General features: G+C 39.0%; 1 protein-coding gene across 1 annotated transcript in view; it reads right to left on the bottom strand.

The window, feature by feature from the left end:
• Positions 1-2,782: 2,782 nt before the first annotated feature.
• The window catches only part of FADS6 (fatty acid desaturase 6), a 328,797-nt gene continuing 304,565 nt past the window's right edge, over positions 2,783-27,014 (bottom strand). The window contains exons 5-6 of the mRNA XM_044085175.1: positions 12,977-13,156; positions 2,783-8,324 (exon numbers count right to left, since the gene is read on the bottom strand). Of these exons, the coding sequence (XP_043941110.1) occupies positions 8,175-8,324; positions 12,977-13,156 (330 nt within the window). The 3' untranslated portion in view covers positions 2,783-8,174. The remainder of the gene's footprint in view (positions 8,325-12,976; positions 13,157-27,014) is intronic.

The raw sequence follows: 27,014 nt of genomic DNA, 5'->3' as shown, positions 1-27,014 counted from the left end.
GTATTTATCTTGAAAACAAACATATCTGTCAAATATTTCAAAACATAAAATGGTAAAAAATCTGTATCATATCATAGCTCAAAATTTTGTATAATACAGTAAATTGACAAATAGGCTGATACTGTAATTAACTACAAAAGACACGAGTTTACTAAAACAACAAGATTTATTCTGAATATGTAAGAACAGCCAAAGGACAAATTAATGACATACACCACAATTTGATTAACTTTCTGAAGAATACAAGATTAAAACAAAATGTAATGTGTTAGAACTGGAGAGAATAATTCAGAATTGCTGCTAAGTACACCTTGATGTAACTGTTACAAACAACAATAATTGTTATTGCAAATTATTAATGTACTCAGTTATAGTTAACTATGGTTTATAAGAGTGGAACAATATCATACATGCATTGTGTTATTCTAAAAAAACAACTGAAGCAGCTGCTCCGATCTCTTTAAGGAGAATAAGCAAAACTGAGCAATGGCAGACTATAATTCATGAAGTTGTGAAGGTGTGTGTGTGTGTGTGTGTGTGTGTGTGTGTGTGTGTGTGTGTGTGTGTGTGTGAGAGAGAGAGAGAGAGAGAGTGACTGGGAGAGATGACAGAGAGAAGATGGGCTTTTAGAAGTGAGACAAATAAAACTACTGGGCAAATTCTGTAACTAGAGACATAACATGGTCCAAAACTTGCCTTAAGAGCAGCACAGGAAGATACATGTGTGTTGTGTGTGTGTGTTGGGGGGGTGAGTAAATAAAAGAAGGGGCAGTGAGGTTCATTGAAATAAGGAGATTTTCTTCTGAGAAGGAGAATGAAAAAGTCAATACCAAGCATTCACATCCATTCAATGCACCCAAGCAGACTCATAGTGAAAAACATAAAATGCTACCACAATGTATCTGGTTTTAGTATATATATATACATATATATATATATATATATATATATATATATATATATATATATGTATATATTGTTAACTTTTCAAAGTGAGCACTTTTATCCACCAAATTAAAACAAACTTCAGCAGTCTAAAGTCCATTTTAAATCAGTGGATGAAAAAGCTTACTTGTTTAAGAGAATAAAAGACTGGAACTGGATCCATTGTTGCAACTTTTATTTTATTATTTTATCAATGCATGGAATACTTATTCCTATTTTGCAGTTACTAGATAAGGATAAGAGTCACTGTGTTTATCAAAATATTTGTACAGTGAGAGAAGAAAATGGCAGTCCGTTTACACACGATAGCTTTATTAATCGTCTGCATGGCTAAACGCTGACAGGGCAATGGCCCCATTACCTATTAAGTCTGGATAGAACACACCCCAGATCGCTGTGAGGTTTATAAAAAATATATATTATTCAAGGGACAGCTGACAGCAGGAAGCTTGCCAAAGAGGATAGTGTATGCTATTAGCACAGCTTCCAAAAGTGGGAACAGGGCAAGACAGGGCATACAGCTCTGTCTAAACTTTGATTCATAATAAAAACAAGCCTTTATCCAACAGTATCTATTGTTATGATTCCATCCCAGCCATACCCTGCCAAACACACACACACACACACACACACACACACACACACACACACACACACACACACACACACACATATTTATATATGGGTGCCATGTGTTTCATTGTGGCACATATTAGTTGTGTGCCGATGGTTTTGTTAACTTTCATTGGTGGTTACAGTGGTCGAATTATATTGCAGTCGATCTGTTGCAGTTCAGCTCTAGTATTTAATTTCAGAAATTCTTCTCTTTCTCTGCTATTGTGCAACCATGGAGACAGTATAGTTAATTTTTGGGGTACTGGGGTGCGAAAGACTCCATGCAAAAGTGTTTGTTTTAATTGATTGCAAATCTAAGCTGTGTGTTTACATTTGCAATCACTTTTGTTCAGTGTGCTCTTTTTGACAGTTGTAAACGTCAATGAACCTTTTTGATTGTTAAAAATTTATCGATGATTTAAAGAAATATACTCACACACACACACACACACACACACACACACACACACACACACACACACACACACACACACACACACATATTTATATACGGGTGCCATGTGTTTCGTTGTGGCACATATTTGTTGTGTGCCAATGGTTTTGTTAATTTTCATTGGTGGTTACAGTGGTCGAATTATATTACAGTCGATCTGTTGCAGTTCAGCTCTAGTATTTAATTTCAGAAATTCTTCTCTTTCTCTGCTATTGTGCAACCATGGAGACAGTATAGTTAATTTTTGGGGTACTGGGGTGCGAAAGTCTCCATGCAAAAGTGTTTGTTTTAATTGATTGCAAATCTAAGCTGTGTGTTTACATTTGCAATCACTTTTGTTCAGTGTGCTCTTTTTGACAGTTGTGAACGTCAGTGAACCTTTTTGATTGTTAAAAATTCATTGATGATTTAAAGAAATATACTCACACACACACACACACACACACACACACACACACACACACACACACACACACACATTTATATATACATACATATTGTGTGTGTGTGTGTGTGTGTGTGTGTACATATATATCTTATTTGATTTAACTAACCATAGATCCAGACGAAAAACTTGGACTGATTTATGCTTGCATGACTATTAACAAGAATCTTTTTCACACAAAAGCAGATGAATTCATATGAATAGATATTGAATTCAGAACACTACAGCTTATTGTGGGGATTACAGTTGTAATATAAAGCATCACAAAAAAAATTCATGTCTTCATTGCTAGCATTTTAATACATCAGAGCTTCTTTTTGTCATGGTTACAGTGCTTTGTTTTTTGGTTGGAGAAATCAAATAAGAAGGAGGGGTATTTAATTTTTTGTATAACTTTTCTCTTTTCTCTGTGTTTCTGTGAACTCAGAATAAGTATAATCAGAGGGCATGGTTGCAAGGACAAAGCCCCCAAACTGAAGATGCAGGCAGACTTGATTCTTGTAAAAAATGTTTTATAATGCATGGAAATTCTTAGGAGCAACTGTATAGAAGCTGCTCCTAAGAATTATGTGAGTAATTGTTGTAACTTGACTAGTGAGATTGTCATAAATCTTATTGAATGATAACTGGGGTTACAGAATGTGAGCACAAAAAGGGGGGAGAATAAACCCACCATATATATTGTCTCTTTTTCATAGAAATGAGAACATCAGAAAAAAGTTCTCCCAAGGAAACTGTGAGTGCAGTTAGGTGCATGTGAATGTGGCTGTATGACAATTATGGTGAATAATCAGAACAATATGCTAATGGATGCAGTACAGACGGTGACTATGGAAGTCTTGACATGTTGTGGGAACATTTTCAGATCATGTCAAGTATCAAAATGTTGGAAGAAATGCTATTTTTGATAACCAGTACTCAAAAGGATGACAGAAATAAGCAAGAAAAGGTATGATCTAAGGTTAATTTGTTATCCCTGTCCCACTGACCCAAAATACATATTTTCTGAGATTTAAAGGTATAGTTAAAAGTTTAATCTGCTGTCTGTCATTAATATGAAAATTTAGGAGTACTTGTGCATATTTAGCATGATAAAAAGATTCAAGAAATGTTGAACCTTATTATAAGTAAAAATATAGTCCATATATTCCATAGCTAAGAATATTTTTGTGTGAGGTACATTGTTTCACTTTTAGACAAATAAATAGAAATGTGCATCAGTATTTCTAAGACCTTGAAACCTAGACCAGACAGATTTTCCTTGTTTCAGATAATGGCATGGAGATGTTGAAACAACTCACAGCACAAGCCTGAGCTCTCTTACATGATTAAACATGTGCTCTTACAGGATACTAGGATAGCCCTGGTGGAACCCCTTGCCTTACCTGTCTAGAATATGCTGACTTTCTATGGCATCAAGACCCTGTTCTTGCAATAGCTAAGCTAGGTTTATTATATAAAGATTCAACAGTGAGCTGAACTCTATATTTCATTTGCATATATAGTAGGGAGCTGCTAATCCTTAAATACAAGAGTAAACCCCTTCGTTTACTGAGGATTCATGTCAATTTCTGACATTCTGTTCCATACATATAAAGGTATCATTCCCTTTGTTTGTTAGGGAAGTATGCCGTGAGCAGTGACTGTTGGATTCCCTTACTCCACTTGTTTCGTTTGCATTTTTGTAAAGTTTCAATAAGCCATATACTGCCCTAGTATGACACTGGCTAGAAAGAAAAACAGTTTGCCATTTTAGTTTATTGGCATCCAGAAAGGTCTACATTTTCAGTCAATGGCACTGGTAGCTACTACAACTGTTAGTCCAAGACCATTCAGTTACAGAACCAAAGAGTCACCCTGGGCTCTTGGCAGTCCCTAAACAGACTTATGCTTGCCATTTCAAAATCCTTCTCAACTGTCCAGAATTGTACAGAATGTCTAGTTTTTGCATCACATTTTTGGTGTGTTCTTCATAAAATCAAATTTTTTTTTTTTTTGGAAAATCATTAAGGAATGAAGTCACTAAATAATGACAGCTGTTCAAATTCACACTTCATATTCTTCAGGAAATGCATGCTAATGCAAAACATGTTCTTCTTCCAGCTTTCTAAGTTTCTAAAAGCGATATTTCAATTTGTCCCTGATTTCAACCCTTTCTCTCCATATTATTTTCAATTTTGATTTTGTCTAGAATTTGTGAGCTAAGAGGTTGAGAGATATGCATGCTACTCAATACTCAAAATGTCCACCAGCTACTATAAGTGCTTTAGCATCACCATGGAAACCTTGTAGTCCAAGACATTTCATACTCCTCCCCATCTCAAATTAGCTTTGTAGATGCTTTCACTTGCCATTTTCTCAAATGGCATAAATCTTCCCTAAAACCTTCTTATCTCCTTCTGTTCCTACTTCCTGTCTTCATTCTCTAGATGACTTTCGCATATTTGCTCTCAATATCCTCCAACTTTTTTTTCTGTTATTTAATTTTCCCTCTTTACCCCTGTTGGTGCCTATTTCTCTGACTGTAGTTAATAAATGGCAGTAATATCAAGTACTCTGTTACCATATTAAATATCCTGAGTATTGCTCTGAACACACATATATATTATAAATATATTAAATTCAATGTCACTTGGCATTGGAGGAAGGACGTATTCACCTAACCAGGCTTGTATGACACAGAGTTAGTAAAGATCTTTAGAATCATTATTGTGGAAACCACAGCATTTCACATGTGCAGGGGGGGTGATAGTAGAGGGTGACTTGTCCCTACAAAACACTTTTTTTGCAACAACAATTGTGTATTGATGTGGGGTTTTTTCTTATTGTACAACATTCAGTTTTACTGGAGACACTGAAGCATAATCATATTTATTTATTTTATTTTATTTAGACTTTTTTGACGGGGTTACTCCCACTAGGTTAGTGGCCTCTTTTCAGGAGAGATATAAGGTGTTATTCATACTGACTAGGGGAAATTTGCCCAGGGCATAGGGAAACTTTCCCGACTCTTTTTTGATAAGTACTGTGGGCTCTTTTTACATCCACCTAAGCTACCATCAACTCAGGCAGATGAGGCCTCAGTTTATTGTCTCATCCAAGGGACATACTTTTTTTTTTTGTTATACATAAGTTTATCTGAGTACTTAATCTCAAAATACACATCTTACATGTGCACTTTCCTCTGTCTGCTGTACATAGACTCTGCTAATACATTAATTTGACTTTTTTTCTTAGTGGTATTCTGCTTTGATTAAATGTTGACCAAGACAACCCAGCTGACAGCATATGCAACACGCTAGCATGCTACAATGTAAGAATCGTTGCAGCTGCACATAGATGTGTGACTGGAGTGGCACTGTACTTCTGTTCTTGCCATATTATATTATACTTACTAAGTCCCTAACAACTTTGATGTGCAGAAGGACTGGAGAAGCACTGGTTAAAAGCAACATATATTTTAGCTGAAATAGATATCATGGAATCCACAGACAACATATTTTAATCATGCTTTAGAAAAGGTTATGCATAAGTAAATGTTTTCAGACAAAAATCTCAAGGTTTCTGTCAAATTCTGTGGTTAATACAAATTGATTTTCAATCTTGAGGTCATAAGTCACTATGGAAGGTCATAAGTCACTATGGAAAGATCTTGATCAAAGAAATATGTTTGCAGAATGTGTTCATTTAAACATAGGTTTTCTATTTTCGAGATATTCAGTATTTATTAAAAAGTGTTAGATGCTTACATAAACCTTAAAGCAGGGCCCAGATGACTTTGGCTTTCATTTCCATTTTTAATGAACTGAAAAAAAATGCTAGCCTTCATTATTTAGTGTCTAAATCTTATGGCTTGCCACATGGAAAGTTTACATTTTTATCTCATACTGTTACACTACTTTTTTCCCCTAACAGCAATGCAGGGTATGATACAGTTTCCATAAACTGTACAACCATGATTAGTCATTAAGGTTATAGATAGGAAAACAGTGGAAACATCACTACTGTAAGAAGCATGCACTGAAAAAATTAGTAGGTCCTGTTTTTTTAGATTTAGCAAGTACTTTGAACTTTGCCAAGTAAAATATTCCAGATGTTTATGCAAAAATCTTCATCATGTAGGTAGTTTCTTTTAGTAAGATGATAAGATGTCATCCACTATTACTTAAAAATAACTTTTTGTGGAAAATGTGGATGTTTCAATAGCAGTTTTAATTTGCAGAAAAACGTTTTAACTCAATATCAGCAACATGAAGTTTACAAAAATCATAGCCACTCCATTATGTTTACTAAAGAAAATGAATTCAGGCTTTTTCCCCTTTGTTTACAGATTACGATGATAAGTGATACTAAATAGGAGGGAGAAGGGAAGATGCCTCCTGCAACAGTGATAACAGAAAGAAAACATCATTTTGTTCTTTCTTTGATGTATGATCCTTCTTTGGGCAGTTTAGATGGCAGCAAAAGTGTTGTTCTCCAACTCATAATAAAACTGGAAGAGTCACTTGATAACATTAACTAAATAAATATTTAAGATTATTTACATTTTTCTGACACTTCATATCAGCTGAGCCAGTCTCCTGTGGCAATTGGAACATGAATATAATCGTATGTTAGTGCTCCCGAACAGATCTAACACCCACTTATTACTAAGTTCTCTTTGGATGGCATAGTTTAACTTAGGTGTATTTCTGCTGCAGTTATGTTTTATTTTCTTTTTCTTTCTTTTTTTTTTTTTTTTTTGTTTTCATTTTAGGAATTATGTTGATATGCATATGGGTAATAAATAAACTGGCCATTTTGTAGGGAAAAGTCACCATTACTAAATATATTGTTTCTTTATGGTATTCAGAATGTAACAGAATGGAATGCTCAGATTGTGTCCCTTCTGATAACCTACATGAAGCTCACAACAAGCTCACAGTTCTATTAACAGAGTGAAATGTTTACATTTTCTGCAACACAAAGGTTGCAGTACTTTAGTTCTTTGGAGGAATTTTGTTTTAGTTAAACAAGTGAGGATCTTTAGTGCTATTCTTGTTGTAGCTAAAATGTTGAGAATATCTTTTTGTGCATTTGCTACAGCTTAAAGATTTGTAAAACTGGCAGAATGGAAATGTAACATTTTTTTAAAGAAAACATAGCAGCGCTCCCCTGACGATCCCTTAACTTTGCTTCACACTCTTCCCTATCCCCTAGTGACTAGCTGTATCTGTGCAAGAACCAGCATCCATATTCTGGGGATATTCACCTCTCTTCCTGTCCATTACTGCTTATTAGAATACAACTATAGCTATGGTAAAGGGCATAAATGTAGGCATTCACAGCTGTGGGTTTACTGCTGGCCCAAGGTAACTCTTTTTAATACAGAAACCCTGTCACATTAGTCTTTCATATGCAAAAGTACAGTTCTCATAATTATCTCAGAACGACATGTAGCAAAGAAGTCTTCCTGGGCTTTGAATAAAGCTGATGGCTCTGTACTCCCATAATGCACCTCTGTTAGCATTTGTGGAAATAAGAATTAAATCATACTTTTTGCTTATATATATATATATATATATATATATATATATGTGTGTGTAGTCTGTGCTGGAGTTATAGTTTGTATAATGGTGATTCACAGCTATAATCCCCCCATTTAGTCACATCCCTTGCTATGTAATACAGTCAATGTACTTGTTGCTGAGTTCACAATATTCAAAATGAGAGTTCTCACTGGATGCCCACGAGGTCTGTTATAGCGGGAGCATGGACCATTAACTCCTCATATTGACGAATAAACATCTTTAAGCGTGATAAATAGGTATCTTCATTGTAAGGGAGATGCTGTTCAGTTAGGTACTTGGAGACAACTGGCTTCACCTGAAAGCAGAAAACCAAAAACAGGTGTAAAACATATAAAGAAGAAATACAGTCACATCCATGTGTTTGGTCTCACTACTGAATCGATAGTTTAGGCTATGAATGCCGATAATCAGATTGCTTGTGACACTGATTTTATCAATCTGTTAATAAGGGATATTTTATTTCACATAATGCAGCAGCCAGGGCCATTCTAAATTTTATTGATAATTTTATTATGTCCTACAGTGCCATTACAAATATCAAACAACGTACATGCACAATGCAATCTGGATGATCTTACATCATCACTAGTAACTTAGAGGCATTGTCTGATTTACAGTAAGTATCTTGCATGTTTAGACAAACAGGTGATGCCATCTTTTGGAAGAGAGAGACTATGGAGTCCCAGCTCCACCTACAGGCACTTCATTATAAATCATTCAAAAAGGTAAAAAGTCATCAGTCAATAAATAATGAGAAAACCCAAAACATAACAGAAGTACTACAAGGTCAAAATGTAGGTCAGACTGAGGTGTACTCACATGTGTTAAGGCTGTTGTCACTTGGGCTTTGCCCTAAAGATCAAATCACAAGATATTTGAATACATTTCAGCATGACTCACAACTTCACCATGTCTTTCTGATATAATATACTTAATCCTTCTTAGTCCTCCATGGATATAAAGTTATCTGCTGCACAAACAGTTTATTCTGTGACTTCCTTGTCCACTCTGCTGCGCACACAGGCACAGTAAGAGGCGGGGTCCGAATGGAGAGATGATAAGTCAAACAGAAAAGAAGAGCAGTAGTGCTGACATTGTATTCATCCTCAAGTCTTGGTCAGTACCTTCGTGAGGGTGGACCCTGCTTTTCTACAAAATCTCACCAAGGCGACACTGATATATAGACGTTATTTATACAGCATATATCATGGGCAGAAGTAGGTTAAAAATTAAAAGGGATAGCTGGGTGCCCAAGACTCAGGATAAAAAAGTGCCCAATCCTGGTAGGCACGCTGGTGCCAGGACTGGAAAAGATGACAGTGTAGAATCCTCAAAATATGGAAACATTCCTACAATGGGGCCCGGCCAGGCCCAGGGGGAGAATGGCCCCACCTGTTGTAGAAGGAAGTAGCAGTCCACAGAAATCACAAAAACTGATAGGCCAAAGAAGAGCCATAAAGACAATAAAGTGGATAATTGAGGATAAGAAAGAAATTATGTATTGTTACTGTTATGCAAAAAGCCCTGAATTTAAAGACACAAGATATACAATAAGAGAGAAATTAGAGGAAAGAAAAATACTTCCACAAGAAAAACTGTCAGAAGCTTCAAATAACAACTTGTATACATTAATACAACAGATTTGTGAAAAACAGATCTAGAAACTTTGATCTGTTTGGAAAAAGAAGCATCCGAGGCACTGCGAAAATATAAACAACAAAACCTAGAAATTTTTGAAAAGTATAAAAAAAACATGGACATGGGAAAGAAAGAGAGATTTGATATGGTGCAATATTTATGCAAAAGAGAAAGTCAAATTAATCAATATAAATAAAAATAAAGATATTCAAAGAGAAATATGGTTAAAAGCACTCAGATATGGAAAATCACAATAAAAAATAATATCACAAAGAGGGAATATAGAAAAGAAGATTAATAAAGTAGTTATGGAGTGCCTGCCAAGTGAAGGATTTGGTGTAGAAAGTCTAACACAGGTTACATCACTGCATGATGTAACGAGTCCCCAAATTAAGGAGAAACAGGAAGATCAGGAGGCATCTGAAGAAGAAATATGGACATGGGAAAGAAAAAGAGATTTAATATGGTGTAATATTTATACAAAGGAGAAAGCAAAACTAACCAATACAAAAAGAGCAGTGCCAAAGGTATTTGAAGAGAAATACAGGCAAAGGAATCCTGACATGGAAAACTTTACAATACAAAAAAATAAGAAAACAAAGAGGAAAAGTAGAAAAGAGGATTAGTAATGAAGAAATTAAAGAAATAGAAACTGAGGTTATGGAGGACCTGCGAAGTGAAGGATTCAGTGTAGAGGATCTGGTTCAGACAGAGCAGTGGATATCCAAATTAAGGGGAAACCAGTGGAATGGGAAGCAATTGTTCAGGTTGCTTTCTGACTACGTATAAACTATACATGGGAATTGATGCCGACAGAGTTTATAGCCATTTAGAAGAAAACTCAATTACGGCAGTAGAACAAAAGGGCAATAAAAGAAAGTCATATGAACAAAGGATCATTTGTTGTTAAATAAAGTCATAGTGGAGAACTATAAAAAGGGGAAGAATCTAATTATGGCATGGACTGACTACATAAAAGCATTTTATAGTATCCCACATTCATGGATAAAAGAGTGCTTACAAATGTATAAGATACACCCTACACTAATCAACTACATTACAGTGCCATGAAACAGTGGAGGACCACTTTGCAATTAAGCCATGATAAAGCACAAATTATTATTCCAGGAATAAAAATTCAAAGGGAGATACTCCAGGGTGACTCTCTGTTACCGCTACTTTTCTGCCTTGTCCTTAACCCATTAAGCTGTCTACTTAACAGCTTAGGCCATGACTATTATTTGGTTCCTAGAAAACAACAAAGTGTAAAGACTTCTCATCTTCTCTTTGTCAATGATTTAAAACTGTATAGCTCATCAAATGAGGAACTGAAAGCAGAACTGCAAGTTGTTAAAACTTTTTCAGATGATATAAGAATGTCATTTGATCTTGATAAATGTGCAAAAGCAACCTTTAAAGCAGGAAAACATCAGTTTGGGACAAGAATGCGATATCAAAAAACTAGAGCAAGACAGAGTGTATAAATATGTGGGAACTGATGACAGATCAAAAATAAAACATGAACAACTGCAAATAAAACTCAGTAAGGAATACTTTAGAAGACTTAAATTAATTCTGAAAACAGCGCTGACATCTAGGAACAAAATCCAAACTATAAACCAATTTGCTCTTCCTGTCCTAACATATAGTTTTGGGGTGATTGCCCCAAAACGTATTGGATAGATTAGGAAAACAAGATGGCTGCTTCATGCTCACCAAATGATTTATAAACATCAGTGTATACCAAGATTATATATTCGCCATTCCGAAGGAGGGATGGGCCTCCTTGAAAATGATTACATGTATAGATCTGCAATCTTGGGACTCCACACATATCTGCTGACTTCACCAGACCCAAATGTAGTGGAAGTTTTGAAACATGAGGAGAATACATGTAAGACGACTTCTCTGCTTAATCTAGCAGAAACATATCGGCATCAAGCAGGAATGGAAATCAAACCAGAAGTAGATAAAAATCAAGCATCAACTGAATGTGCCAAAAAACAAAAGAAAGAATATAAGGTGAAGAACCAGGTGAAAAGGCAAGAAATGAGGAAAATGCATAAATATAGTTGCAAGTATAGAAAACTTCTGCAAGGACATCACGTTGAACAGGAACGAACACAAGAATGATTAAGGAGAGGTGACTTCAAATCAAGAGATGAAAGGTTAAGATAGCCCAAGATAGTGGGCTACGTACATGCCGGTTTACAAAGTCCATTGAACATGTGGGAGAAACAGATAAATGTAGGTTTTGTAAAACCAAATTGGAAACAGTCACACACTGCGTTGCTGGTTGTGACATACTAATGGCAGAAGGACTGTATACTGCAAGGCATAATAATATAGCAAGACTGTTGCACTGGGGATTGTGCAAACATTATGGTATTGAAGTGGCCTAAAACACTGGAAACATGAGCCACAAACCATCATAGAAAATTAAGTTTATATCACATGGGATCACCCATTACCAGCAGTTCAAAAGATAGACGCTAGAAAACTGGATATAGTAGTCCATGAAAAGAAGACAAAAGTAGCATTGATCACTGAAATCACCACACCCAGTGACAACTGTGTTTTGTGTACACAGAGACACAAAGTTATAAAATATCAGGAACTGTAGGCAGAAACAAGAGCAATGTGGAAGAAAGATACCCAGACAGTTCCAATAGTAGTAGAAGCAACAGGTCTTATAAAAAAGAATTTACAATCATATTTAGATGTGTTACCAATACATGTAACCTCATACGAATTGCAGAAGGAGGTGTTACTGGGCACATTGTGGGTGCTGCGAAGAGCATTTTTGTCTGACATCAAAGACTGAAACAACACTAATTTCATGAACTTTAATCATACTTTGACTTAGGAATGGGGTCCATTCCCATCATGGTATTATAAACCCAAAAGATTTGGAGAAATTAAAAAAAACACAATTTTTCTGTTATTCAGTCTCTTGCTACATTATCTTAATAACCACATTAATCATAGATATTCACAACATTCCAGAATTGTCTTAAATAGGTTACTTATCCTTAAGTCTTTTAAACCTGGTAGCTGCAAGTACATATAATATCTCCATTGGTTGCATCCTTTCATGGTCAGAAATAAAGAGGTACATCATTAGACAGGCACACACACACACACACACACACACACACACACACACACACACACACACACACACACACACACACACACACACACACACACACTGACAAGCATAGATGCAATCACACATGCATGCGTATGAGCACACACATAGAGAAAACACATAAATACCCTTGCACACATCTTATTTTTCCAGTTTACCTTGAGACATAGCTGGTCACTGAGATTTGGAAATAAGTGATGTTCCACATGACAATTGATGAGGGAATGTCCAAATGACCAGTCTAATATGGGGTTTCGAGGTAGATTTAGTACCCCATAAGACATCTGCTGCATCCTCTTTGGTCTCTTCTCAGGTAAGAACATGGCCAGGCCAATATGCTGTGAAGAACAGAGAAGAGATGGAAAATAAGACCTTAATGAGACAACAGGTAACTGTTTACAGTGGGACATAAATCACAATGTGCCCTGTACTACAAAGTACATATGAGAAAAGGGAGGCATCTCTTAACATAGCAGTGATCATGGCTGAACAGGCTTATAACACCCTTTGGTTACTTCTAGTAATTCAACAGGTTAAAAGGCAGCATGCATTTTTCTGAAACCTATTCTCCAAGGATTAAGAATTTTAACTTCAGACATTTCCTTGTGCTATACAAGGAGTATTCATTTTTGACATTGCATAGAAAAAAATAGCTCCTGCCTGTTTCTGATCACTGTCAGAAATAAAAGGCAATACATCCCAACAAGTGGCAGGAAATCAGTTTAAGAGTGTTATGAGTCATGCTATCTCACTGACAAACTGAGTGTATTAAAATGCCCAAAGGTACACAACAGAAGAATTTATCGCAATTTGCGTTCTTGTAGGGTTTAACGAGTCATAAGAACATTGGCACTCATAAATGACTGTTTTAGCAAAGGTGAATAGAAAGGGAGTGAAACCAAGTATAAGAAGCAAAGGAAATCAGGTAATTTGGATCTGCACTGGGACTTTATGACTAGTGGTATGACAAGTTAAAATCCTTTAGGTAGGAGAAGAAAATGTGATATCCCAAGGATGATGAAAGGTAAGGAAAAATGGAGACAGGAGACTTTTTAGCTGATGACAAAATAATAATGCTGAAATACAAAACTATTTGTAAAAAATGAATTATAAAACATTGAAAGTGGAGAAGAGGCGAGAAGACAGGTGAAAAGGGCAGAGGAACAAATCAGCTTTTAGATGTGACTGATACAAATCAGGTAAACACAGTGTAATGGGCAAAATAAGTATTCATTTAATTATTCTTTCACACATATTGACATAAAGAGACTTGTTTGTCTAGACTGACCTAAGCAGAAACTAGGGATTGGCTGTTTTTGCATGCCCAGCCCTGGCCTCTGATACTTACCTCATCTCTCTCATTATAGTACTCACTCTCAACTGTCCAAAATGGCTCCACATACTCACTACATAGTAAAGTCTTTGCTTATGCTACAGCTAATACTGGAAGCCCTCTATCTGTACATTATACCCTCTTCTCTTTTTAGTGGTTTACCTCTGAGTGATTGAAGGATACTTCATCACTCCAGTTTCCAAAAGATAATTATCGAAACGAGTGAGTTGAAAATCCAAAAAATCACACATAAAAAGTATTTTTGTAGGGACTGCCCCCCTGCACCCCTTAATTATATATTCCAACTCCATGGTAACACTGTAGGGGAAAAAGGGAAAAAAATCCCCCAAAAGTGCTCCACCAGCTCATACAGTGCATTACATTATGGTGAAACGTACAACATTATTGCATTTTCAAACTAAAGCCATTCATCCACCAATGCTACAACAACCTATAACTGGCACTGCATCAAAGGCCTTAATGAAGTCAGAATAGCTTGTGGTAAGTGAGTGTCCATCAATTTCTATGTAACCCAGTAAGAAAAGTGCAGGAGTTTAGTTAGATGTGCTCCACTGTGCATAAACACATACTATTTAGGATACTGGAGCCTGCTTAGCTAAGTGAATAGACATGACCATTCTCATTTTTTCTTGGTTTTGGTAAAGGTAACATTAGATTAATTCATCTATAAGTTTTCAGGGTTTATTTTTGTTAAAGACTTGTGGAAGTGAGTTCAGATGACATCCCTCTGTTTTAGCAAAGGTGAATAGAAAGGGAGTGAAACCAAATATAAGAAGCTAAGGAAATCAAGCAAGACTCCCTATTTGAAGTGTGAATGACACAAATGCAAGTCATGCAACTTTGAAACTTAGGATGCAGTTGCACAAAAATACAGACTGTTATTAAAAATCATTATATAGCCAATAAAAGGTTTTTACAGGGGATAACTACCTATAAGGCTCAGTATCTTGGAGTACTTGCAGCCTTGGATTTAATACATATTCCACATATTTATACTTTTTCCATCTCACTGCTAAGAAGATTACATTGGGGTCCTTAGAGTTTCAAAGGGAATCCACTGTCTAGTATTGTAGAAGTTCTCCGTACTGTAGAGGCCTGTTGTATCCATCTCTTAGAAGAAAGAATACGAGATCAGCTAGCATCTTTCATACCCTTGGAGGGATGTCATTTGAACTCTATGCCTTGCTCATGCTCAGAACATTCAGCTCTTCCTTCATCTAACTTGTGTCGATCCTACTATCTATGGAATTCTTCTCATCTGTTGCTACCAGGTGCTTACTACATCAGCACTCTGCTTTCCTACTTTCCAGTGAACACAAAGATGAAGAATACATGTAGGGTATTCACATATGAAGACTACATGTAGGGTATTCACATATGAAGACTACATGTAGGGTATTCACATATGAAGACTACATGTAGGGTATTCACATGCCCTAATGCTGCCTTTACCTCCCTCTCATCCTTTTCTACACAAATAACTTTTTACGAAGTTTTCTTTCCGCCTGAAATGTATCTGAAGGTATCACTCCCCAAACCACATAACTGTCAATGCCTTCTGACAATTCCCTCTCTTCCTTTGATTTGGCTCATTTTTATAATTCTTGTAGCTAACACCCTTGCTACATCAGATTTCTGCTTGTCTTTTTCCAGCACCTCCTTTAGTTTCCTGTAGCCCCCTCCTAATAATTAACAACAGCATTTGCTTCCTTTGTGAACTGTACTTTTTCTGTCTCTTGTTCCTTCTGTCCCTCTTCCTTTATCTCCCAGGGTCATCCCTCATCACTACTACCAGCTGCTGAACCTCTTCTATTATTCATCACTCTTCACTGTCTTTTCCCAGCCACCAGCTCTTCTTTCATTCTCCTGTCCAACTCCTTCAAGTTTCCCCTCTTAATTGTGTTTGTATGCTTCTCTGCTTATTTCCAATTTGAACCAGACTGTGTTGTAGTCCTGTTGCTCAGTGATGCCCCTACCTCTAGGCCTTAGATGCCTGCCCAGGTGTCCAGTACCAGATCCAACAGTCTCTCCTTTTTGGTCAGTTCATTTATGGCATGCATGAACCCTAGCACATTCATTAGTTCCACCAAGTTTTCGTCCTGACTACCTCTTATGGCAGAATAATCCAGTTCAGTTCAGTCCAGTCCTGGGAGATTAAAGTTCCATACTATTACTAGTTTGTATACACTTCCCCTGCAAGTGATCAAAATAAAGACAACTGAAAAGCAAAATCTCTGTCACAACTGAAAATGCAACTAGCCTAAACTACTAATTCACATATTGAAGACAGTGTTTTTGTGTCACCCATGTGGAGGATATCCCCCCCCCCCCAATTTATATAAACTGATTTCATGGTCACACAGTAGTAGAGAAAGGAGAATATCTCCAATACAGAGTACAGCAGTCTCACTCAAACAGCGATGCTATAATAGCTACATCACAATGAGAAAAGCTTTGAGGAATTGTAACATTAAGGAATAGTGACTGCAATGTTAGAACACACAGAAAATATCTATACTCAGTAGTGTTGAAAAATGTTTACAAATTTCTCTTACCATAGTTCTGCCTATAAATGCTTGGTCTGCCTTCTTTGTAATATTAAAGGGTCTTAGTGTTTACTCAGAGTGTGCCCCTTCTGGTTTCCTTTGTTATGATCCCAGGAACTCTTCCTTATTAATCCTTCTTGTTCCTCTTTGCTGTCACCTCTTTCTTGCAGACTGAAGATACTTGGATCCTCTTGTCAGCATAATGAAGCAGTAATTAAAGAATTGTCTCTTAGATATATGGTAATAGTTTTAGTTTGGTGTTTAACACAGCAGTTTAAGACTATAGCTATTACAAATATACTCTGCATCAGTCCTGGGTTTGAGTCCCCCAGACTCAGTTTGCCTAGTGTTTGACATGAGCAAGTGAGTTGAGACTGAAAAGGTCTATGTGGATCCAAGCACTAGTTAAGAAATTATTGTTATCTAGATCAGATATGCAGTTTCACCCTGAATCCTTCAGGGTTTTGCTTGATACTCTCTTTCAAATCTAAAGGCAAATTGCTTAGTTTGGTTGGTTATGTTAATAAAGTGGTTCAGGGTTTGTACTGTGTAGCTATATTCCCACAAACTCATTTGTAAAGAACTAGTGGGACTAGTTCCGTTAATAAACATGCAATAATGTAATAATACCTTACATGGTGAGTACCAGAGGGGAATAATAAAACACTCAGGGGTGTTATGAGGCCAACACTACAGGAGAAGGGAATGCTTGTTATTTATCTGTAATGCCCAGCACCTAGAGGGCATTACTGCATTTAGATAGTGGGTTTTCTGTTAAACTGTTTTATATTTTTTTAACATTATAAGACATCTGGAATTGATAACATAAAGGCTTGCTGTTATGGCTAGACAATATGCACTATGGCCTCCAAAAAAGCAAAAAGTAGAAAAGGCTATTTATTACAGACATACAATATGCACTATGGCCTTTAGAAAAGTGAACACCACAAAAGGCTTATTCTTGCATACTCTGTAAATTATTACAGACATATAGTATGCACTATTGGTTTCCAGAAAAGTAAAATCTTGATGATTGGATGGGAAATGGGAAATTCACCCCGGGGATCACTTCTGTGGCTCTGCTCGACAGGGGCACAGGAAAATAATTCTCTTGGGTGGCGAAAGCCAGGGTACATTTTTTGGCTAGGCTTGTATGGGCCCTAGGGCCGATAGCCTAGTACCTACCTATGAACCTAAGGTCATGCCACATACAGTACTGAACTGATATGTGAACATACTGTACTCTAGTTAAAAGCAATGGTGCTGCAGTATAATGCCAGCATTTACAAGCTTAAGTAGGAGTCTATAGAGTTGCCTGACAAAAATATGGGGTTTAGTCTTAAGTAGAAGTCTACAGAGCTGCCTGACAAAAATATGGGGTTTAGTCTTAAGTAGAAGTCTACAGAGCTGCCTGACAAAAATATGGTGTTTGGTCTTAAGTAGACATCTATAGAGCTGCCTGACAAAAAATATGGGGTTTAGTCTTAAGTAGAAGTCTACAGAGATGCCTGACAAAAATATGGGGTTTAGTCTTAAGTAGAAGTCTACAGAGCTGCCTGACAAAAAATATGGGGTTTAGCCATTCTGTATGGAGAACATCGACATCTGTGCAGTAACAGAAACCTGGTTTAAGGCTCCTGAGAGCAACCCAGCACTACTAGGCTATAACTAATATCATACCTTTCGGCCACAGAACCAGGACCAAAACACAAAAGGCAGGGGTGTATCCATATTCATCAAGGATACCCACACCTCCAGGTTAGTGGCACAGCACAATGCATTACAGATCATCCATGTGCAACTAACAATGGGCAAAACTGCAATCCAAATTGTAGCTTGCTACAGATCACCCACCATAGCCCAGGACCCCCATTCTGCATTTCTGGAGACACTGGGAAATATGAAGGTCCTACCAAACACCTTAATACTGGGTGATTTCAATTACCTAAACATAAATTGGGAGAACTACTCAAGTACTAACTCCCTTGCCCAATGCTTCCTAGAATTTATAAACTCAAACACCCTGGATCAACTGGTCAACACCCCCACCAGAGAGAACAACATATTGGACCTGGTCATCAACAACATGGGCGACCGGTGTTCCACACCGGAGGTCAACCCCTCGCTGGTTAGAACAGACCATAGACTAATCACTCTGGATATCCACATTCCGCCCCCACCCCCAATCAAGGAAACTACCATGAAAAACTTGTCAAAAGCAAACTTCACGTTACTTAAGACTGAGGTGGAAAGGTTCACAGCCCCCATGCTAAAGGACAATGCTGTCCAAGCTGCTGAAACCTTTACAAAGGCACTCTATGAGCATCTGCAGGAATGCATGGATCGTGCTATCCCAAGTAAAACCAAGACTCACTCCTCCAAGAAAAGGAAACCAGTCTGGTGGACCCCTGCCATAAACAAGCTATACAACAGAAGGAGGAAACTAGTACAGAAAAGAGTAAATTTCCAAGAAGGAAAGACATCGACATACCTCCCTGGACTACATGAAAAGAGACATAGAGGAGCTCTCTGACCATGTAGCCCAGGCTGGTATGACCCTGACCTTGAGTAGCATCTTGCCCTCGCCAAGAATGATGCCACAGTATAAAGACAAAATGATCAGTTTCAACAATTGGCAAAACACAAAAAAACTGCCAACTCCTAATCCAGCGTGAGCCAGGCAATCAGGCACAGGTACTGCCAAGAAAATAAATCCAAAAAACGTACTACTAACAGAAATCTGGAACAAATGGTCCCCCTCAGTATGTGAGCAATAGACAGTACAATTACAATAAGAATTCTAATAACGGACGTTTTTTAGGGCCACGGAATCCTAAGTTCCAACAGAAGAAATGGAACAAATCAAGAAATTAATGTTTCCAGTAACTTGTGGAACTCAACTTGGTACATCAATAGTAGACCTGGAACAAACGACTGAACCAACTGTTCCAGATTTCTGTTAGTAGTACGTTTTTTGGATTTATTTTCTTGGCAGTACCTGTGTCTGATTGCCTGGCTCACGCTGGATTAGGAGTTGGCAGTTTTTTTGTGTTTTGCCAGTTTGTTTCTCGTTTGAGTTGAGTTACTAGTATGTCGTCTGGCCAACCTTCTAGTCCTGCTAGTCCTAGGCTATTTAATTCTGAGACCGACAATGACACTAACAATTTGTATCTCCTTATACGTGAACTATCTCAACGCATGGATGTTATTTCCATGAAACTGGATGTTATGGAACAACGTGACAACCACCATAATACGTCTGGACCAGCAGAGTATGAAGGACAACCAATTACCGCTTCAGCGAGGCCAGGTGATGTTGTTGGTTCTTTACCTTTGAGTAACTCTTCAACTGGGACAATACCACCAACCCAACCACCTTGTATATCACGGGCATTGACATTGGATCGTAATGCTATTCCGTTAACTGGAATTATGTATGACCATCATTTTCCACCTTTAAGTAACAACCAGCAGCACCATGAGCTTATTGGAGTTCCTAACATGGATGTTTGGATTAAAAACCTGGACAACATGAACTTTGATACAAGACAGGAACAACCGGCCATGGACTCCCCTGACTCCACAGTAAGTAACACTACCATTGTAGATAAATTGAAAAGTTTTGATTCAAAACTTTTAAAACTAAAAAGACTACAACTTGAAGTGAAGTACTTTAGGCAATGCCAGTCGGAGAAGTTGATTCCTAAGGGGTTAAGGTCTTCCTTTTGCCCCACTGGATTATTTTTTGACTCTGACTTTAACAAAGAACTGGCATTACTTTTTGATGCTCAGGGCATGCAGCTACTTGATGTAATGATTAAGCATTACAATATCCAGATTGACAAATTGACCAACGAGGTGTCTGTTTTGGACACAGGTTTGAAAAATGATCTAGACTTTGAACGTTATAGATTTGACTATGCTCGTATTTTTACGAGCATAGATTTGTTTGTTGAAAAATCAAAAACAACCAAAAATAAAAAACTAACGAGAGACAGACTATCGTACTCGAACAATACAGCTTACATGAAACTAAGTGGTTCACGTACTACTAATGTGAAAGACTTAAGGAATGAGAGATTGGACCAACATTCATTTTTGAGTGAGAATGATCCTGACTCTGTTCCTGATGAAACAGAGAGTCAAGGCCCGAGACATATTAACAGAATACAAGCAAATGCCAATAAAAATGGTCCCCCTCAGTATGTGAGCAATAGACAGTACAATTACAATAACAATTCTAATAACGGCCGTTTTTTAGGGCCACAGAATCCGAAGTTCCAACAGAAGAAATGGAACAAATCAAGAAATTAATGTTTCCAGTAACTTGTGGAACTGAACTTGGTACATCAATAGTAGAACTGGAACAAATGACTGAACCAACTGTTCCAGATTTCTGTTAGTAGTACGTTTCTTTGATTTATTTTCTTGGCAGTACCTGTGCCTGATTGCCTGGCTCATGCTGGATTAGGAGTTGGCAGTTTTTTTGTGTTTTGCCAGTTTGTTTCTCGTTTGAGTTGAGTTACCAGTTTCAACAATTGGCTAAAGTATTGGTGTCATTCAAAGGGGATCCAGTGTCTGTCAGCCTGGGATGACATGCTCGACAAGCCATGTTGCTTCGCTAGGGACGGCTTGCACCTGTCACCCTTAGGCTTTCGTATACTGGCCAAGGCTCTTGCCACCCCCATAGTGCCTTTTCTAGGCAAGGCTCAAAGGACAAACCCACCTCCATAGACAACCGAAGGATAAAAAAACTAAAGGTAATGCTACTCAATGCCAGAAGTCTAAACCTCAAGAAGCACGCACTCAAGGCTCTCCTCAGTATGGAGAAAATCGATGTCTGTGCAGTAACAGAAACCTGGTTCAAGGCTCCTGAGAGCACCCCAGCACTACCAGGTTATAACTCATACCATGCATTTCGACCCCAAAACTCGGACCGAAGCACAAAAGGAGGGGGAGTATCTATATTCATCAAAGATACCTACACATCCAGGTTAGTGGCACTGCACAAAGCATCAGAAACTATCCATGTGCAACTAACAGTGGGCAAAACTGCCTTTCAGTTTGTAGCCTGCTACAGAACACCCTCCCTATTACAGGAACCCCACTTGGCATTCCTGAGTACACTGGAGAATATGAAGGTCTCTCCAAACACTATGTTATTGGGTGACTTCAATTACCCAAACATTGACTGGGAAAACTACTCAAGCCCAAACACCCTCGCCCAACGGTTCCTTGAATTTATAAACTCTAACGCAATGGAACGACTGGTCACCACTCCCACAAGAGGGAACAACATATTGGACCTGGTCATCACCAACATGGGGACTCTATGTTCCACACCAGAGGTAAACCCCTCATTGGTAAGATCAGACCATAAACAAATTTCCCTGGACATCCATATTCCGTCCCCACCCCCAGCCAAGGAAATCAGTGTAAAGAATTTCTCAAAAGCCAACTTTGCACTTCTCAAGACTGAGGTGGAATCCTTCAAAGCCCCTGGGCCAGAGGATAATACAGCCCAATCCGCACAATCCTTTACAAATGCATTATATGAGCACCTGCAGGAATGCATGGATTGTGCTATCCCAAATAAAACCAAGACTCACTCCTCCAAAAACAGGAGACTGGTCTGGTGGACCCCGGCCATAAATAAGCTATACAACAGAAGGAGGAAGCTACTACATGACAGAGCAAAATCCCAAAAAGGGAGGGCATCTTTGATCAGTATTAGCAAGAAACTTCAATCCCTCATAAAATCATCAAAGGCCAGTTTCAAAAGAAAAATTGCCCTAGACACTAAAGATAATCACAAGGCCTTCTTTAGTTATGTCAGGAACATGGGCAGAAACTCCCAGATATGCTCTGAATTGTTGCATAACGGTACAAAATATACCGAACCTACAGACATAGCCAACATCCTGGCAGACAGATTCAGTGCAAACGTCTCCCCCCTTCACCCCCAAAGGAGCAAATGCCTATCCCAACTGAATGTAACCTCCCTGACATCACAGATGCACAGGTGAAAGCTGCCCTCTCCAAAGCAAAAAACACAGCATCTATGGGATTGGACGGTGTCCCAGGCTGTGTCTTACACGAGCTCCAAGAAGAACTGAACCCTCACATTAAGTCACTGTTCAAACTTAGCCTTACTACAGGATATGTACCCAAAGAATGGCGTACTGCTACAGTGGTCCCACTCCACAAAGGTAGTGCCACAACGGACCCCAGAATCTATCGCCCCATAAGCCTGACTAGTCTGGTCTGTAAAGATATGGAGCATATTATCATGGAACTCATAAACAAAGACATTGGGAGCCTCCAGACATTGGACCCTACCCAATTCGGCTTTGTTAAGGGCAGATCTTGCCTCTTAAACCTAGTTGATTTCTTTGAAACAGTTGCCAAAGCCATAGATGAGGGCAAGGTAGTCCACACAGCCTACCTGGACCTCGCAAAAGCCTTTGACACAATACCCCACTTGAGCATCATAAATAAGCTTACCAGCTTAAATATCAACCCCTATATCACACGATGGGTTGCAAACTGGCTCAGAGATAGAACCCAAATGGTCAGAATTGCAGGTGCCATGTCCGAATCCAAACCAGTTACAAGTGGCATCCCACAGGGCTCAGTTCTGGGACCTCTCTTGTTTGGTATATACTTCTCTGAGGTTCAGGCTAACACGAGGGGGATTATGGCTGATGAAGTTTGCAGATGACTGCAAACTGGGGGCCATAATCGAATCTCCAGCTGACACAAGCATCCTCCAAAAGGGTCTCACAGAGATGGATGCTTGGTGCCAGAGCCACGGCCTTAAGCTAAATGCTAAAAAGTGCATAGTCATCCCCTTTGGGAAAAACAAGGTGCCCACAAATTACCATATAGGTGGTAATCCATTAAGTACGGAAGAAGTAATTAGAGATTTGGGTCCAACGCTGATAGTAATCTCTCCTTTGATAATCACATAGCCAAAGTGGTTAGAAAGACCTTCTATATAGCCCACCTTATCACGAAAGGGTTCGCATCTAGATCAAGAGAGGTCATTGTGCCCCTCTACTCGTCACTCATCAGGCCCATAATTGAATACAATGCCCCTTTTGGGATGTACCTTACCCGACACCTGAAGCAACTGGAGAGACCCCAAAAGTACCTCATCAAGAGGATCATGGGCTACAAGCAGATGTCCTATGCAGCTCTACTAAAGAAACTCCAGCTCTACTCAGTAGCTTACTGCCTAATCAGAGGCGATCTATGCCTGACGTACAAAGCCATGTCAAACCCAGAATTAATGGACATGCTCCACCTCAAAAAATCAAAGTCCCTTAGAGCTACATGCTCCAGGGACCGAAACCTCAGCACAAAGATAAATAGGACATGCTGGAGGGACAGATTCATTTCCCAGAGGCTCCCCTCACTCTGGAATAGAATCCCAATTCATGTTAGACATAGCCCCTTGCTGACCCTCTTCAAGCGAAATCTGGATGCGTGGATGGGAAATTGCAAATTCACCTCTGGGATCTCTTCTGTGTCCCTACTAGACAGAGGCACAGTAAACTAATCTTAAAAGGGTACCTTCTGTGACCTACTTTACAGAGGCACAGTAGGCTAATCTAATAGGGAGGTGGAAGCCAAATACACTCTGGCTAGGCTTATAAATGCCCTAGGGCAGATAGCCTAGTAGCTACCTATGAACCTATGATCAGTATCAGCAAGAAACTATGATCCCTCATTAAATCATCCAAGGCTAGTTTTGAAAGAAAAATTGCCAATGACTCCAAAGATAGCCACAAAGTGTTCCTTAGCTATGTCAAGAACCTAAGTGGAAACACTCAGATCTGCTGTGAGTTAGTGCAGAATGGCACAAAATACACTGGACCAACTGATATTGCAAACATTCTGGCAGACAGGTTTAGTGCAAACTTCACCCCCCTCTCACCCCCTAAAGGGCCAATAAGCATACCAGAAGAATGTAGGACCCCATCAATCACTGATGCACAGGTTAAAACAGCCCTATCCAAAGCCAAAAACACAGCTTCAATGGGAACGGACGGGGTCCCAGGCTGTGTCTTACAAGAGCTCTGAAATGAACTAACCCCTCACCTAAACACACTGTTCAAACTCAGCCTCTCTACAGGCTACGTACCCATAAAGTAGCGCACAGCAACAGTTATCCTGCTCCACAAAGGTGGAGCCACAACAGACCCTGGGATCTATTGCCCTATAAGCCTGACTAACCTGGTCTGCAAGGCTATGGAACACATCATCATGGAACTCATTAACAGAGCATTGGGAACCTCCAAACCTTGGACCCTACCCAGTTTGATTTTGTTAAGGGCTGATCATGCCTCCTAAACCTGGTGGACTTCCTTGAGGTGGTTACCAAGGCATTAGACGAGGGAAAGGAGGTCCACACAGCCTACCTAGACCTCACAAAGGCTTTCGACACCATTCCCCATTCTAGTATTATAGACAAGCTCACCAGCTTGAACATAAACCCCTAGGTCACGAGATGGGTTGCCAACTGGCTCATAGATAGAACCCACATAGTGAGAGTTGCAGGCTCTACGTCCGACTCTAAAATGGTTACAAGTGGCGTCCTCCAGGGCTCAGTCCTAGGACCCCTCCTGTTTGGTATATACTTCTCAGAGGTACAGGCAAGCAGAGGAGGACTATGGCTGACCAAGTTCACAGACAACTGTAAACTAGGGGCCATAATTGATTCTCCGGCCGATACAGACACCCTTCAGATGGGTCTCACTGAGACGGATACCTGGTGTCAAAATCATGGCCTCAAGCTAAATGCTAAAAAGTGCATAGTCATCTCCTTTGGAAAAAACAAAATACCCGCAAACTACCACATAGGTGGTAGTCCCCTAAATGCAGAAAATGTAATAAGGGATCTGGGGACCCAAGTAGATAGTAATCTCTTCTTTGATAATCATATTGCCAAGGTGGTTGGAAAATCCTTCTATGTGGCCCACCTAATCACAAAAGGGTTTGCATCCAGATCGAAAGAGGTTATTATGCCCCTCTACTCATCACTCATCAGACCCATCATAGAGTACAATGCCCCATTTGGGATGTACCTTACAAGACACCTGCAACAACTGGAAAAGCCACAAAAGTACCTCACCAAGAGGATTACTGGCCTCAAACAGATGCCCTATGCAGCCCGACTCAAGATACTCCAGCTGTACTCAGTTGCATACCACTTACTCAGAGGTGATCTCTGCCTGACATACAAAGCCATGTCCAACCCAGAATTGATGGACTTGCTCCACCTAAAAAAAACAAATCCCAGAGAGCCAAACGCTCTACAGATATAAATCTCATCACAACGATAAATAGGACATGCTGGAGGGATAGATTCCTATCCCAGAGACTCCCCATGCTTTGGAACAGAATTCCAATATACATCAGGCCGAGCTCCTCACTAACACTCTTCAAGAGAAACCTTGACGGGTGGATGGGAAACAGAAAATTTACCCCGGGCATCACTGCACTAGCTCTGCTGGACAGTGGCGCAGAGAACTGATGGCTTTGCTGGACAGAGGCACAGGGAACTAATCTAAAGCGGTGGTGAAAGCCAACACATTCTGGCTAGGCTTATAAATACACTTGGACAGATAACCTAGTACTTACCTATGAACCTATGTAGCAATGCACATGTGACACCAAAACTAGAAAATATCTCTTTTCACACAAAGCTATCCTCCTGTGTGAAAAGGTAATGGTGGCACATAGCTTCAAACAGTATCCTTCCCATTTGGCATACCTCTCACCTGTCCTGAGATTTGCCTCATATTTGTGGTCTGTTGCTCATGTAATTTGTGGTTTTCTGATGACTGGTATAACTAAATAATGGCATACATTTGAGTTTCAGTCTTCATTTCCTTCAGAAAATGCATGCAATCACAATCCTGTTATTCTAACAACTTTCTAAGTTTTTTAAGCAATATTAAAGATTTTACCTATATTTGGGGGGTTTTGCCGCCCCCCCCCCACATTTATGTTAGGCTTTGTCCAGATTTCTTGAACTAAGAAGTAGATGGGCATGCCATTTGGTGAAGGCTGTTGTCAAACAAAAGAGCTACATCACTTGTTTTTTGAAAATTTTCTGTCTCTGTATTGTGTGTTGACCATCAGCCCACCCTCTGCTTACCCATCTGGCCTATTTGTTCTCCTTCACTGGGGTATCAGACCATTGACAGCAGGCTGTCATTTAGATAGCCATAAGGAGGTTTCCCTATATCTTCATAACCCCACAGCTCATGCCTCATGCCCAGTAACACA

Source organism: Protopterus annectens, chromosome 10.part0, assembly GCF_019279795.1.
Source record: "Protopterus annectens isolate FY-2018-M chromosome 10.part0, PAN1.0, whole genome shotgun sequence".
In the NCBI taxonomy this organism is placed as follows: domain Eukaryota; kingdom Metazoa; phylum Chordata; order Ceratodontiformes; family Protopteridae; genus Protopterus; species Protopterus annectens.
The sequence above is the reverse complement of the archived record's forward strand: the minus strand, read 5'-3'. Positions and strand labels throughout refer to the sequence as shown.